Raw genomic sequence first — 15019 nt, forward strand, 5'->3', positions numbered from 1 at the left:
TGGTTGCCCAACATCATCCCCTCTTCCTCCATGAGCTTTGCAGCAAATGTTAACACGGTGCTCCTTACATATCAGCCTCTGTGCTGTGTTTTTGGCAGTAGCGCCACAGTCTCCCTTTTCTGCTGTCGGTCTTCCAGCGTGTTGGCTTGTCCATCGTAATTGCTCTCCAAGCGGTGCAGAAAACGCTCCCTGACGGCTGGTATTCTTGGGCATTCAGGTCATGTTGGATTGACTGCAGATGTGACATGCAGACGTGGAAAACAACCAGCATCCAAACAAGCTGAAACGTGGGATTGTTTTTTTGTCGTCCATGTGACACTGATGCTCAAGGAAATATAAACCACAATGATCTGTTTTATTTCACTGAAGGAGAGCTGGATGAATCATTGAATATAACTGATTAAGCTTGAAGGCTCATTCGTGATTTAGGAAATAGTAATTTGACAAAAATATTAAATTTTAATTTAAGGTCTACTTACTCAAATTCTCCTGGGACTTGGAGCCACATATCGTGACCTTCATCAGCTCACGGAGCTACGATACCAGAACCCAAATACTAAATATTTAGTTCACATGATGACAACTGAGCGAACACAAGTGGCCGTGATATGCGGCTGAAAGCTTCAAACTATTATTTCCAAGGTCAAGAATGAATCCTCAGTTAAATTCACTGATTCGTCCAACTTCTTTTTGAGAAAAGAAAAAAGATGTCTGCAGTCATGAGCTCCAGTTAAGTAAACATCATTGTTAATTTTTTACAATGTGACGTGAATGCAGCTTTTTCTCTGTTGCACAACACTCTTATTATTTTTGCTACGAATGTATAGTTTCTTTAAATGTTTTAAAGTGTCGCCTTCCACAAAGATTACTGTGGGAAATGTATACTCCAGAACCAAAACATGATGTTAAATGGATAGTGATGAGAATGTACGGACATAACATTTATAGTTTTGAGTTGACTGATTGTGAAGGGGGAAGTTTCCCCTGTCACATGTGATCAGATCCTGCTGAGACGCTGGTGTCAGTAGCTTTACCTTCGGCCTCCGTGTGGAATAACGGGAGACATCCGCCTGCAGTCAAGTCGTCTTTGTCAGCTGGACCCTCGTAAAAAAATAAAACCCACACTAATCAGCTTGTAGACAAACAAAATTTTGAACTGTTTACCAGATAGACCAAAGCTAAATGTGAATGTAAATAACTCAAGTGATTTTTTTTGTCTGTAAATATGTGAAATAAAGACACTGTAAAAGGGACTCATCGCACACCTTTGGTAGCGTTTGATAGAAGTGCTGCAAACATACTGAATTCTTCAGGTTATCAAGTTGTTTCCAGTTGTCTTATATTCAACTTGATCAGTCACCATCAATCTGAAGCATACAAAACGTTACCTTCATCTTTTAAAAAGTCCAGTGTTACTGCTTGTGGATACTGGAATTTATTGACAAGTTAGTTGTAATATGGTATTTGTATTTACAGTATTAATGTTTATATTTCTCTCGCACATTTCTGTGTCCACTGGAAGTAATGTTTTATTTTGTAAAAACGATTAATAAAAGGAAAACCAGAGACAACTTCAGACAGAGGACGAAGGCCACACAGCTGGTAGACGCTGGTGAATAAAGCACAGTGTACTGGAGAAGAGCTGTGCAACGTTTTTCTTTTAGGTTTAAGTGTGCTGCAGTGAGGAGTCCTGTCTGTAACAGCTTAGCTTTTTTTAAATCACAGCACAAAAATGAGGTGGAAATAATCTTTCATTTGATGTAGATCGATTCATTCTGGGTCTGCAAAGCTTTGACGTTAAATTAAATCAAAATTTTAGTATGTCCTAAGATTCTTCCTCCTCATCATCGTTTGTTGAAGGTTACTGGACATTTACAGGGCTGTTTCTGCCCCCTGCTGGTGCTTATTCAATCCTGCAAATAAAGCTCCGTGCCGACCTGCAGCAGTGCAGCAACACCTTCAGGCTCCTCAGGAAAAACAAAGGAGGGCTTCAGAGGGACAAAAATAATCACACAACGCTTTGTAAGTTTTTGATTTTCTTTCTTTTTTGTGGAAATATGTTACAGTTATATTACAGGTATTTAAATGCCCCGGGGGAGAACGAGAACCGTTTGGAGACACCAGAAACAAAAGTTAAAGAAGTGAGACAGCAACTTAACCGAGACAGAAAAAGTCCAAGACGGGGTCGACAGCCTCGACAGGCAGAACTGACGCCCAACGTGTAACATTTTACTAAGAGGCGTCAAATAAATACTGCAGATGTTGTTAATGCGACTTATTAAAAACAAAAAGAAAAACAGGTGCGCTCTCCTTTAAAGAGTTCTTTGTGGTGTTTAGCAGCATGTGTGTAGCTTCCAGAAACCAAAAACATGTGAATAAACAATGTGTGGGGAGGGGGTGGGCCTGCAATCAACCAGAGTTTTTAACACAAGTAACACACACACACACACACACACACACACACACACACACACACACACACAAAAAGGTGTTTTTAAACATGTGTGGAAAAAGTGCTTAATACAAGAACTCACAAATGATTGAACAGGTGAACTCGCATCCTCGACACAACAGCAAACTAGGGATAAAAGTTTTATCTCCCACCAGCCACAACGGTTGGTTGACTTCAAAATTCACCATTTTATATCTGTTCTTTTTAAATTATATATATATATATATATATATATATATATATATATATATATATATATATATATATTATATATATATGGGTATATGTATAATAACATCTTAGAATAATGTTGGGTGTCTGACAGTGGCTCACAGAGTATAAACATTCAACAGACAAAATATGAAACATACATTTGGCTGGTGGCGTTAAATTCACATCCCAGTTCTCGCAGCAAAAGGCATCAACCATTGCATTTTTTGGAAATGTTTTTAAAACTGATAGCAGTTACGTTCAGGCTGTTTCTCTATTCCTCCAGGGGATCTTTGATAGTCATCTACTCAGTCCCAAGTCTTACTCCTAGTGCTCTAGCAAGAGTTTACAAAATACAATCTACCTGTGTGAAAATATTCTGGTTGAATGCAGGTGTCTCTCTGCACCCACTTCCACTGTTTGTTTGTTTGTTTTAATTATAAAATATATCATAAAATGTCTTCTTAAATGGAAACTGGTACGTCCATGTACAAAAAGTTCTCTCTTTTTATATAAATTACACCAGTCTCTGATGTCGGTGGTGGTGGTGATGATGTCGTCTCCGTTCCTGCTGATAAAAGGTTCTTCCCCTCACACACACACACACAAACACGCGCACACACGCCGAGGCGTTCGACCGCGGTCAACGCTCCCAACTTGGCTACACAACATGCTCTACACGTTACCCCTAGCAGAGAAGAAGAAAAAAAATAAGGAACTCTATCCGCACTGAAATGAAATCTCGGCACATACAGTGACGCTACATCTCCTCTTTCTCGTCCTCACTGTCTCTGTATGCAAGACCACGAGCACGGTGCAGTTTCGGGCGAAGCTTCAGCTGGTCACCCTCACTATCGCCTGTCACTGTAGCTGCCTTGTTTCGGCTCCGCCACCGCAGGTCCCTGGCACGCCCAGATGGATAACGCCCAGCTGGCGGGACGGGGAATGTGCGTAACGACTGACCGGAGGAGGAGGAGGAGGAGGAGGAGGAGGAGCTGGACCTCAGCAGTCAAATCGCATCTCCAGTGAATCGTCAAAGCCCCGGTTGTCGTGTCCCGCTCCCGACAAGAAGGCGGCCGTGACGGGGGCCCCTGTGGCCGTGGTGACGTTGAGAAGGGTGCTGCCGGGGGAGCTGGAGGCCGGACTACGGAGGGCCGCCGCGGTGATACTGGTGAGGTTGATGCCCAGCGTGAGGCGAGTCTGTTCCAGAGCTTTCTCTGGCACGGCGAAGGCCTCCAGCTTCTTCTCTCCGTTGGCCATGTAGGAGTTCTGGCAGCCGCGGCAGATACAGTCCAGACACGCCTGAGAAAAACAACCGTAATTAATGACAACGCGATCTAATAAATAATGACAAACACCACAACAGATCATCCAAAGACTGCCCCGTAGCAGAAAGAGACTGTTTCACAATAAAAGGAACAGTTAATAATCAACCAGGCTACAGAGCAGTGATTTTCTACTATGTGAAAAAAACTTTTAACCAACTATGTACTCGTTTTATTGGCTTTTATTGGCAAGTCAGTCAGTAAAAATGGTATTTCTGAATAATACGTCTACATTTTGCTCTTACTTCAGAGATGTTACTTCAGTTTTATTAGTTTTGTAGGTTTATTATTATCTTATAAAAGATATTCATGGTGTCATTTTCAGCTGAAAGGGTTGAGTACGTACGCGTAACGTGAAAAGAACATCGTTGGTGGTTTAAAGAAGTCTGAGAACCGCTTCTATAGATTATTAACTTCCCTTATAGTCAAAGCTCTGTGTCAACAACATTTCAATAAATGAACCCCCGTGTGTGACTCCCAAAGCTCAAACACAAGGAATCCCGTGAATGTAACGGGCCCCCAGGAGGAAAATCACTTTGTCAACACTGGGTGAGATAGCAGACTGTGGGGTGGGGGCCCCTGGGTTGTTCTCACCTTGCGGTTGGAGTAGCAGGGGCAGCGCTGCCCCCTACAGGTCAACACCGAGGGGTTCTGTGTGGCTCGGCCGCACTTGCAGCCCTTCTTCTCCACAGGCTTCTTATACAGTGGCTTCGAGGGGCTGGGTGGGTGTGTCAGGGGGTGCGCATGTGGGTGCGGGGGTATCCTGTCACGGGGTTGTGCGCGAGGCTTGGGGGCCCCTTGCCTGGCCTTGGTGTAAGCCTTCTTGGGGCCCCCGTGGTGCTCCACAGTCTTTTTGAGCACCTTGTTGGAGACGAGCACAGTCTTGCCCACCTTGGGGGGACCGCCGTTGGGCACCGGGGCCAGGTGCGGGTGGGGCGTCGCTGCGGGGAACTTAGGCTCCTGTTTGGTGGTGGCACCAGGGTTAGGGTGATGGGGGGAGCTGTTGGCACCGAGGGGAGGCCCCCGCAGGAGGCTGGAGATGGGGAGGGGCTGCACTTTCTCGCTGTCACTTTCTGAGCGGGAGCGCTTGCGGTGGTACCGAGGGGGGGCGTGGGGGACGGCTGCGGAGGGCTGAGGGGGGTGGCGCAGCGAGGGCTGTGGGTGAAGGTGGAGGGGGCGAGGGCTGTTTTCCGTGGGGAGGGAAGGGATGAGGTGGGAGGAGTCGGGGCCAGAAGGGCAGTGAGGTCCGTTGAGGCTGGACTGAGGTACAGAGGTGGGGCAGTCCGGCTGGGGCTCAGGGTCCGTGTCCGTCTCCAGAGTCCTGAGCACCTCCTCGACACTCAACAACAACGGCCCCCCGCCGTGTTTCAGGTCATCCCCGAAAGGGGTGATGTCACAAAGCCCCGCCTCCCCGGCCCCCGTGACGCTCACACACACCGGGATCTCCTCCGAAAAGCTCTCCTGCTTCGCAACACCTCCACCTGTTTGGACGGCGGTGGGTTGCAGAGCGTCCGAACTGACCAGGCCGTTACAACCGTGCAGCCCGTTTACACTGACGCGGTTCGGCTCCTCCCCCTTGAGCTCCTTCGCGGGTTCGCCGGGCTGGAGCGACTCGGAGGTGGAGGCCTTCTGCGACAGGCCGGCTGAGTCCGAAACGTCCTCCGCCTCTGGCTCGCTCTCGGCCAACGTGAGGCCCTCGTTCAGGATGGCTTGGAGGTCCGGCGAGTCGCTGGCGGCGCTGGCTATGTGCGGGGCGAGCGGCGACTGGGTGATGTAGAGACAGAGCTTTCTGTAACAGTGGACGAGCAAGGAGAGCTGCCTGTTTTCCTCGAAGCGGGAATAGTCCTTACACCAACTACAGGACGGCTTCAGCTGCATCCTCTGGCCCCTGCAGCCTCGACAGACGTAATGCTGACACGACGAGTCTGTGGGAGCGATCGGGTCCTGCAGCAGATTACCTGAAGACGAGAGGAGAAAGTTATAACATAAAGAAAACAACGGCATCCGAGCAAACCCCCGTGATCTGATAAACTGTGGCCCTGGCTTTAAAAAACTCTCAGTACTGAGTGAACATTAACATTTACAAACGATTGCGTCCTCATTCTCTGTGTTTCGAAAGCTCCCTAAACGTATATATATGTATTTGTAAACCTGAGTGGTGTCTGGCAACTTGCCAGACTGGATGACAGCCGCTCTTTGAGAGGGGCTTCCTTAGCAACGCTGGATGCTAGGGAGCGCAGCTGCAGATAGGAAGAAAGGATGAAGGTGCATTCATGAGAAACAACCGCCCCTCACACACACTCTGCACTGCCTGGCTGATCAAATCCACCAAAAACTGCAGAAAGTCTACGATATACGGCCTGCTTTCATATTGATCTGTTATCTATACAGTGGAGGAGCAATCAGCGTGTGTTAGTGTGATAAAGCTGCTCTTTATTTTATATAGCGATTAATATCATTACTGTTTTATTGCCCAGCCCTAAATGAAATATACAACACAGAACAATATAAAAGGCACAATTTTCTAAAGGAGGTTTGGCAAGAAATTGCCATTAAGTGCAATAAAGTGCTGCATCTAGTGCGGGGCCACAAAACAGGGTGAGACTCTAACTGTATGATCCCACAAGAAGGGGCCCCACTAAAGTTATGGAGGGCCAATGTACTTGAGAGCCAGACAATTTGTATGTAACTATCTGTACACACACACACACACACACACACACACACCTTTTTATCGTCTTTACCTCAGGAGACATCATCTCCACAGTTGGGCTGGGCAATGAAACAATAATCACAATTATTGTGATATAATTTTCCTCAATAACAATATAAAAAATGTTAAATGTTTGGATTAATTAATCTGAAAAATGAACGAATCAGCATATAATTTTTATATTAAGATATTTACTTTGTTGAGGAAAATTGACTGAAAAAAGATTTTACTTAATTTTACTTGTGCATATTTGTTTAAAAAAAACCAACATTTTATTCAGCTGTTTTAAATGTTTAACCTCCGATTTGTTAAGTTATCAACAAGTGTTTGTTCTGAACATAAAGAATAATTTAAATAAACCATCTGGTTTCTTCAACTTTCACTCAGGAGTAAAAATCTGCATTTATACTTGAAAGAAATAATAATTTGAACCTGATAAATACTGAAATCGAATGATCGCCCAGCCCTACTTCACAGGGAGATTTACAGCATCATGTAGGAGCAGTGACAACAAACAACAACAACATAAAAAACGCAACTACAGCCACTGATATTTAAGAGTTGTGTGTCAACACTTTAAAAAGTACTCCCTCTTTTTGATCTTTGTCCACATATTTTACTGCGTTCTGTAAACACAGAGAGAGATCAGGTGCACAACATCCAGTCTGTGGCTGTTATTCAACAGGATGAACAGAGAAACGCCCCGATGCTGCTGAACCGCACACAGAGGGGGGTGTGTCATGACGGGTGTAGCTGTACATTATGGTGCGTTCACTGCACTCTCTGATTTTATAAAACACATCTTCACCATGTGATTAAGACTAAATCAACTACAAAGATATTTTATCTGAAGCGCTTACCTCGACAGGGGTTAAGCCACTTTCACATGTCAAGGACCCTCAAAAAGATTCAATACAACAGACGCGATTGTTATTCCTATACTATAAATAAGTATTCAGATATTTTATCTAGGTATGTATTGATTATCAAAAGTAAAAGTTATTATTGATGCATTACACGCAAGCTGCATTTTGCAGCTGGTTTAGGTGGCAGTCGTAACAATTACCTTGAATATTATTCCTTATATAAAAAGGTAAACTGTGATAGTATATGGTTTTTGGGTCAATTACTCTTGAACAATATATCATTTATAGAAACTAATTTTTAATCACTTTATTTTTTTTATTATATTCTATTTTATCCCATTTAATTACTGGTTTTATTTGATATTTTCTCAAGTAAATACCACCCCATAGGTGTTGCATGGCAAATATTAATTTACAAATTGATTATGACTAACATATGACTCTAATCTAGCATAACAGACTCTATCCTTAATGTCTCACATTACATAATTGTTGTTATCTTGTTTATACAGTGTGTATATTATTTATCTAGGTAAGAAAGCTAACTGATTCTACTTTTATTGTATTTTTGTTCTTTACAGTCCTCTGTGCTGCTATGCCAACACTAATTTGTAAAACTATAAATTAAATGTGGCAGAGTACTACTAATAGGTTCAAGTATAAAGTGGTATAAAATATAAATATTCAAGTTAAGTACTCGTAACTTAAAACTGTACACAAGCACAGCACAGCGCTTGTTTACTTCCCACCACTGCTGATCACGTGTCCTACTGGTCGTTTAATAGTGCAGACTCGGAGATTTCCGACCGTACGTGAATGCAGCATTATTTAAAAGGTTCGTTCCCACTGCGCGCACAGCTGACAACAACGCGCGTTCCCGCAAACAACACCGCTTCATCACATTATTATGAACAAGTGAAAACCCACACCCACTCACCGCAGACCAGGCAGGACAGGGACTGGCGGAAAAACGGCAGCAGCTTGCACAGCTCCGCGAGGGCCCGGGGGTCTCGGGGGTCGCACTGCAGCACCGAACGGCTCGCGGACACGTAGAGAGAGGTCGCATTCACCGGGTTCATCTCAGCTGCCTGTCCCGGGGGGGCTCCAAGTCCGGCCTGGTCCGTTATAATGTATTAAAACGTGAAAACACCCAAAGTCGCAGAATAATAACACAAACAACACGGAGCAGCAAGTCTCGCGCTCCGCTCGGTTAAATGACTGGTTTTCTCAATGGAGTCTGGTGGCTTTGATGAGAGCATAGATGGATGCAACGGCGTCAGATCCCCGTCGGTAAATCCCACATATAGAGCAGCCTGCGCAGGGAGCAGTCGAGGTTACTCATCCCCCACCTTAAAGTCACATCCAGTCCATCCTTGATGTGATGTCCCAGCTCTGATGCTTTTCACGAGGAAGGCCCAGCATGCATTTCCGTTCACGCAAGTCGGTTCGGTTTGTTTCCAAACAGTCCGTGAGTTATGGTTAGACAAAGCATGGTGTGGCGCTCTTTTCCTCTCGTCAGTGGCCTTTGAACGTTACTCACAGTTGGTTAGCTAGCAGCCGCAGCTCCGACATCCAAACAGGGGCTTTTCGCGACAGATTGCTCCACTTTGCAATGGTTCCCCCGGATAATCCCATAGTCCACATGCACGCCCGTCCCGGGGCTTCACGTCCATGCCAGAGCTGGTCCCGCACAATGCATTTATTCTCCCACAGCGACGCGGCCGCTCGGCAGTGCAGCCCCCTCCTCCTCCTCTCCTCCTCCTCCTCCTCCAGCAGCAGCAGCAGCAGCAGGCTAGTTATGGTTGTGTTATTGTTCGCGGAGATTCAACGCGGCTCGAAAACAAAACAGGCCGCTCCGTCTTGAAAAGCTCCTCTCGCGCCGACAGCAGCACCCCCGATAGGCGGAGGAACAGGCGATGGAGAGGCTAAGGTGATTAAAATAAAAAATAACTTCGAGGCTCCGACGCTGCTGTTGGTGTAAAGAAAAGGAAACCAGCGGAAGCACCGGGCTCTGGTGACAGCGCTGCCCGCCGGAGGTGCACCGGGAAGCCGGCTACAGAAGCAGGCCGCTCCCCGACTTCTCGGGGGATTAGCGGGTCTCGCTTGTTCTCGCCGAGAACGTAGCAGCAAAAACCGACGGGTTTAGCCTAAAAGTATGTCCTCCTGTAGCTTTTGTTGCCCCCCCCCCAGAGTGTCAGCGAAGACCGAAAGTGAGTTAAAGCGTATTTGTGTACCTTGCTATCGTTAGCCGCGGAATATTCCCTCAAACCTCCCGTCGTTTTGCCACACACAAACAAGGGGGCGCTGTTGCGCAGATCTCGCGAGAAAAACACGAAACGCGGCTTATTTTAAAAAAAACAATACATTCACACATTTAACGCCACGTCGAGTCTGATTGGACAGGAGGAAAATGTAATTGCACCATAAATACTTACTTATTAAAAAGGTTAAGTGAGTATTCCTTAGGATTATTCATAGATTCTGCACCACCAAGCATTACATGAAGAGGTTTAAAAAAAGATCCTAACTGTACCTTCTGTCTCACTTCATTAGTTTTTGGCACTGTATACTCATGTAAAGAAATTTTGGCAGGATGTTTGTACATTTTTAAATGATTATATATTCAGGTTTATCCCTGTATCTGTATCCCTTATGTGTTGTGTGTATCCTTTGCAATGTTATGGTTCTTGTTATATGTTGCTTTGATATCACTTTTCTCCTAATAAAGAAAAAGAACGAGGAAAACTGTAAAGACCACCCAGAAACTGTTGTGCTCCTCTTTTGGCATCATTTATACAGCAAAACGTCAGCAGATTCATTACTGATCATATTCAGTTAGATTTTGCATTAATGTGAGAGGGTGTGGTATTTTGCTTTTATAATATTCAAAATAAAGAAAGTAAGTACTTTATAATAAATGTAGTAATTCTAATGGCAAAATTCTACATTCATAAATGTAAATTCATTGGTAAAAAACTTAACTTTGTACCTTTTCACCATGAGGTTCTGCATTATCTCAATTTAATTTCTAAATCCAACAACACAAAGGCTGTAAAAACTGTCAACATATCCTCTTTTAATACCTTTATGTAATATAGGCTAGCTCTGGCAAAGTTTTATATAAGTCTAAATCCAGTGTATTTAGTGATTAGAGCTGAAAGAATTAGTTGATCGACAGAAAAATAGTTATTCAGAATAAGAATCCAAGTAGGTTACAAAGAATTTGCCTGTGTAAATGTTTACAGTATAAAGAGTATCTGCAATGTGCAAAGATAACGTGTGTTAATGCAACGCACTGACGTTGCACTTCACGTTAATGTAAACCTTTGATTAATAAAAGAAAGGTACCAAAATAAGTTTTTTAATCTTCCTATCTTATGCTATAAATGTTAATGGTCACAAGAAATCCACCAGGTCACAACTACTATGGAACATTATTTCAAAGCCAAATATTATTAATAATAATCATTTATTTCTATAAAATTTGAAATCATTATTATTATTATTATCTTTTGAAACCAGTGTTACACATGTTTAAAGTCATTCACAATTTCATAACAACGTTGTTGAAATGTTTGTGAGCCACAGTTTAAGGAGCTTTTTCCGTACTGTTACACAACAACTTTCCATTTACACAGATTATGAATCTGATATATGACAAAGTCCTCAGACACTAAACTGAAGACTTGTTCAGCATCAGATTTCAACATAAAGTTCACATCAATTACAAACACATAATGGAAAAAACAAAAATGTAGAAATTGTTAAAAAACGAAGGACAGAGGAGAATATAAAAAAACATATGGTTAAAATATGTTATGGAAACGTTTTAACACATTAAGGTGACAGAATTGGTAACTAACTGAAGCGGATAAATCTCTATGTAAGTATAACGTATCGACAGAAATGACCTGCTGTCAAAAAACATTGGGTTGAAACAATAACAATCACTCTATACATAGTCATTGCAGTTTTTAACTTTACTTCTACCTTTATTTTACATGTGCAAATTGTGTTCCCTAATGTTTAAAATGTATTTGTGATTGGTAGGTTTCTTTTACCTTTTGTATGTATTCTCACACATATTGTTTTTTATATATCCTTCATGTGTTTTGTATTTATGTGTGAAACAAATAAATTCAATAAAATGGAACGCAGCCTCATTGACTGTATTATTTACACCGGTGCTTTTCCTATGGTGACATATCAAAATGTAAACTGTGAAAAAAGAGCTGCACAATTTGTCGATTTTCAGTTTTGATTATTCTGTAATGCTTTCAGAACCAAGTGAAATTAATTAAAGAAATCACAATATTGTACATCTTATCTATCCCTTTAACTGTTCAGTTATATATTCTGTAAATTGTATCTCTCTAAATTCCTTTGATTTTAACTTAAGTTAAAAAACATTGCCTTAAAAAGTCTTATTTGGTCTAAAAAAAACCATTAGATTCAGCCTTAAAAACACGTCTGATATGCAGGTGGGTAATCATTGAATGTAAACTCATATTTTTAGAAATAGGATATGACCTCTTTGTCTTTAGCTACGGGCCAGTTGTTTATTCCTGTATGTTTGAACGTGTGGTTACACGTCGTGCAGTTCAAATATGGAAACGCTGTGAGGCGCTGTCAGAGGGTGAACAAAGAAGGAAACAAAGGGGAAGAGAGAACCCATCATGCAAGTCTTTTCTGCAATATCTGTTAAGCTACACGCCCACACCCACGCAAAGACATACTGAGAGGAAAGGTGACACACTAGCATGATGCAAACACACTGATACCATCGATCAATGCGCTCGCCCTTATCTTTCTAATTCTTCCTCTTTCTTTTTGTTCTCTTTCTCAAGAGTTTACTCTGGTCAAACACGACCAACAGGGAATTTCCACTTTGACGGCTGTGTTGAGGATAAAAATAGCTTCATTCAGATGGAGCTGCAAGGATTAGTCAAAAAATCAAAACACAACTGACTGAGAATATTAATCGGCTACTATTTTGGTGACCGATTAATCGCTTTAGTCATTATTTCAAGCAAAAATGCCTGAAACATTCTAGATTTGTTTTCATTTAGATTTTAGATTTTGGACAATTGGTCATCACCTTGGGTTTGAAGGAATAGCTGTGCACAGGCGTATTAACTGCCTCAAAGGTATATTTGGCATCTTTATAAAAACCATTGCTGATGGAGAAGTCAACAAGTCAGACACATACAGTGAGAGAGAGACAGGAAGGTGAAGAGAAAAAGAGAACTGAAGGGTAAACGAGCAGACTCAAGTAGTGATTAAACACTAAAAACACAAGTTGGAGAATGAAGTCCAATTAAAATGGTAAATTAGGAAGAACCACTAATCAAGAAAATAATGAGCAGATTAATCCATGCAGTCCTACATTCAACAAAAAATTAATTTTCAAAAGGTCCTACTAATTTTGTTTAATTTAATCAAACCGAAGTTGATTAATTAGATGTCGGATTTTGCAGAAAGTCTTTGAAGCTAACCAGGTGAACAAACAGAAACAAAAAAATGATATGATATTTCAATATCCAGGCTAGTTTTTTCTTATTCATGGCAGCACAAAACTTCATGTTTTTCATCCATGTTCAAATATAATTAGACAAGTTCAGACATAAATGGGGACTGAACTAGTATTTTAAATAAAGTTCTGCAAGTTCAAACTGTGAGTGGTTGTGCAAAATGTGTTTGATGCCAGGGCTAACAAAGCCACAGCTGTTTTAAAATGATTTCTTTAATCTCATTGCAGCACCCAAAAGCATACATTTTTAAAATGTATTACAGGTTTATTAAAAATGTCAGCAGAGCATGTGTTTTATGCCTGCTGTCATTTTATGTTTAAGTTTAGACAAATTATTTGAAAATGTCTGGAAATACCTGGTTTCTGGAGTATAATTTAAAAAAAAATCACAGTGAATGTGCTTGAGGTAATGTGACATCAGGTCTGTATTACAATACAAAAAAACATGTATTTTAATAGTGACTTGTTGTTTTTGGTCATAGAAAAAGCATGCACATATTTAAAAGTGCAGATATTATAAATCCACTGTGGCGGCCAACTCCATGTGCCGATGAAGACAGTGAGATGTGGAAAAGAAATGTAGTTTGAATATTTCAGATGCATTCCATGTGTGTGAGTAATTCCTCTTTTAGGGTTTTCAGCAGCGTCTCACGCCGCTATGACTGGTCTTTGAGGTTATTATGGTAACAGTGGCGGCTAAGAATAGTCGGTTAATCTTAGTGTGTCTCTGAGCAGGACCATGAGTGGGTGATTCCCCTTCTCTTGCTCACACGAAACACAGAGAAAACATGAGCTGTTCTAATGTCCAATGATTCATGTAATCGGCTACGGCAGTGAGGTCATTAAAGCATTCATTAGAAAACACTCCAGTCAACATACGAATCATGGTAGATAGCACAGCATAGTCTGCATGACTTAGCAGGAAGACGTTATACAGTAGTAGCTTATTTCTTTACACTTGACCTTGAACTTCTCCCTGCTGGAGTTCCCTTTTGTGTTCCCCTAAACTGATTTAAAATGTAATATACACATATAATAATATAATATACAAAGTCATGTATACAAACTCTATTGAAGAAATATGAAATGCTGAAATATATGAGCGGGGGCAATGCTCTAATTTATGTTGGAAATGTCTTTATCTAAGTAAAGAGAAACAGAAAATTCAGCTGTCAAGTGACAATTCATAAATGTAAAAAAACAACAGAATATAATGCAAAAATCAGCAGCTTGTTTTTTTTTTTTAGCGTAATTTACTTTTTTTGGACAACGCACATTTGTTTAAATTACAATGCATGTTTCCTTAATGTGAAAATAAACGTTTCTTTGTTAACATTTCTTGGTGCAAGCTGTTTTTTTCAGAACATTTTTAACAAATGCTTTCAAAATGTGGTGGGGACATGTGCTACAGCAGCTCTACTGCATCCATCAAGATTCGTGCAACATTTCTCAGTTCTCCTCCTCACCTACAAATGTCTTCAATACTTTGCTCCTCTCCGTTCTCCTAAAAGACTCATCTTTTTAGCCAAACCTTTTCATTAATATAGTTTTTAGTTTGTCTTCTGTAAGTGTCCTTGGGGTTATGTGAAATTTCAGTGTTTTCTACGCTTTTAGATATAGATCAAATTGGAAAATGTTGGTGGGGATGGTGAATGCGAAATGCTCTCACCTGCACAGATAACCACTTTTGAGGAGCATTTGAAAGAGGAACTTGAACTCCAACTGTTTCAATTCATCTCAGTGGCCAGCAGCAGCCAACAGGTTGAGCTGGGAGGCTCCTTCAGTGTTTGATCAAAGGAAATCATCCATCATTAAAAAAATAAACAATTTCCAGCACTATTAAATCTGTTTCTGCTACTGACACCTGAATTATTCACGACTTAATTCACGAGTAATTTATAGGAGAAAGAAAAATAAATGTAA

At 41.7% G+C, this 15019-nt stretch overlaps 1 protein-coding gene across 4 annotated transcripts; it reads right to left on the bottom strand.

Moving 5' to 3' along the window:
- Positions 1-2023: 2023 nt before the first annotated feature.
- Positions 2024-9867, bottom strand: msl2b (MSL complex subunit 2b). Of its 4 annotated transcripts, none has more exons than XM_046042534.1 (4): positions 8504-8634; positions 6162-6227; positions 4582-5945; positions 2024-3964 (listed from the first exon to the last, which is right to left on the bottom strand). In XM_046042534.1, exons 3-4 carry the CDS (start codon positions 5863-5865, stop codon positions 3665-3667), a joined length of 1584 nt encoding a protein of 527 aa, XP_045898490.1. In that variant the 5' UTR covers positions 5866-5945; positions 6162-6227; positions 8504-8634; the 3' UTR covers positions 2024-3664. The 4 variants fall into 4 exon arrangements, with proteins under 4 accessions (XP_045898490.1, XP_045898545.1, XP_045898435.1 ...); XM_046042589.1 differs by having other exon boundaries at positions 6139-6227; XM_046042479.1 differs by lacking the exon at positions 6162-6227 and having other exon boundaries at positions 8504-9867.
- Positions 9868-15019: the final 5152 nt, after the last annotated feature.

The sequence above is a fragment of the Micropterus dolomieu genome, linkage group LG01 (assembly GCF_021292245.1).
Source record: "Micropterus dolomieu isolate WLL.071019.BEF.003 ecotype Adirondacks linkage group LG01, ASM2129224v1, whole genome shotgun sequence".
In the NCBI taxonomy this organism is placed as follows: Eukaryota; Metazoa; Chordata; class Actinopteri; order Centrarchiformes; family Centrarchidae; genus Micropterus; species Micropterus dolomieu.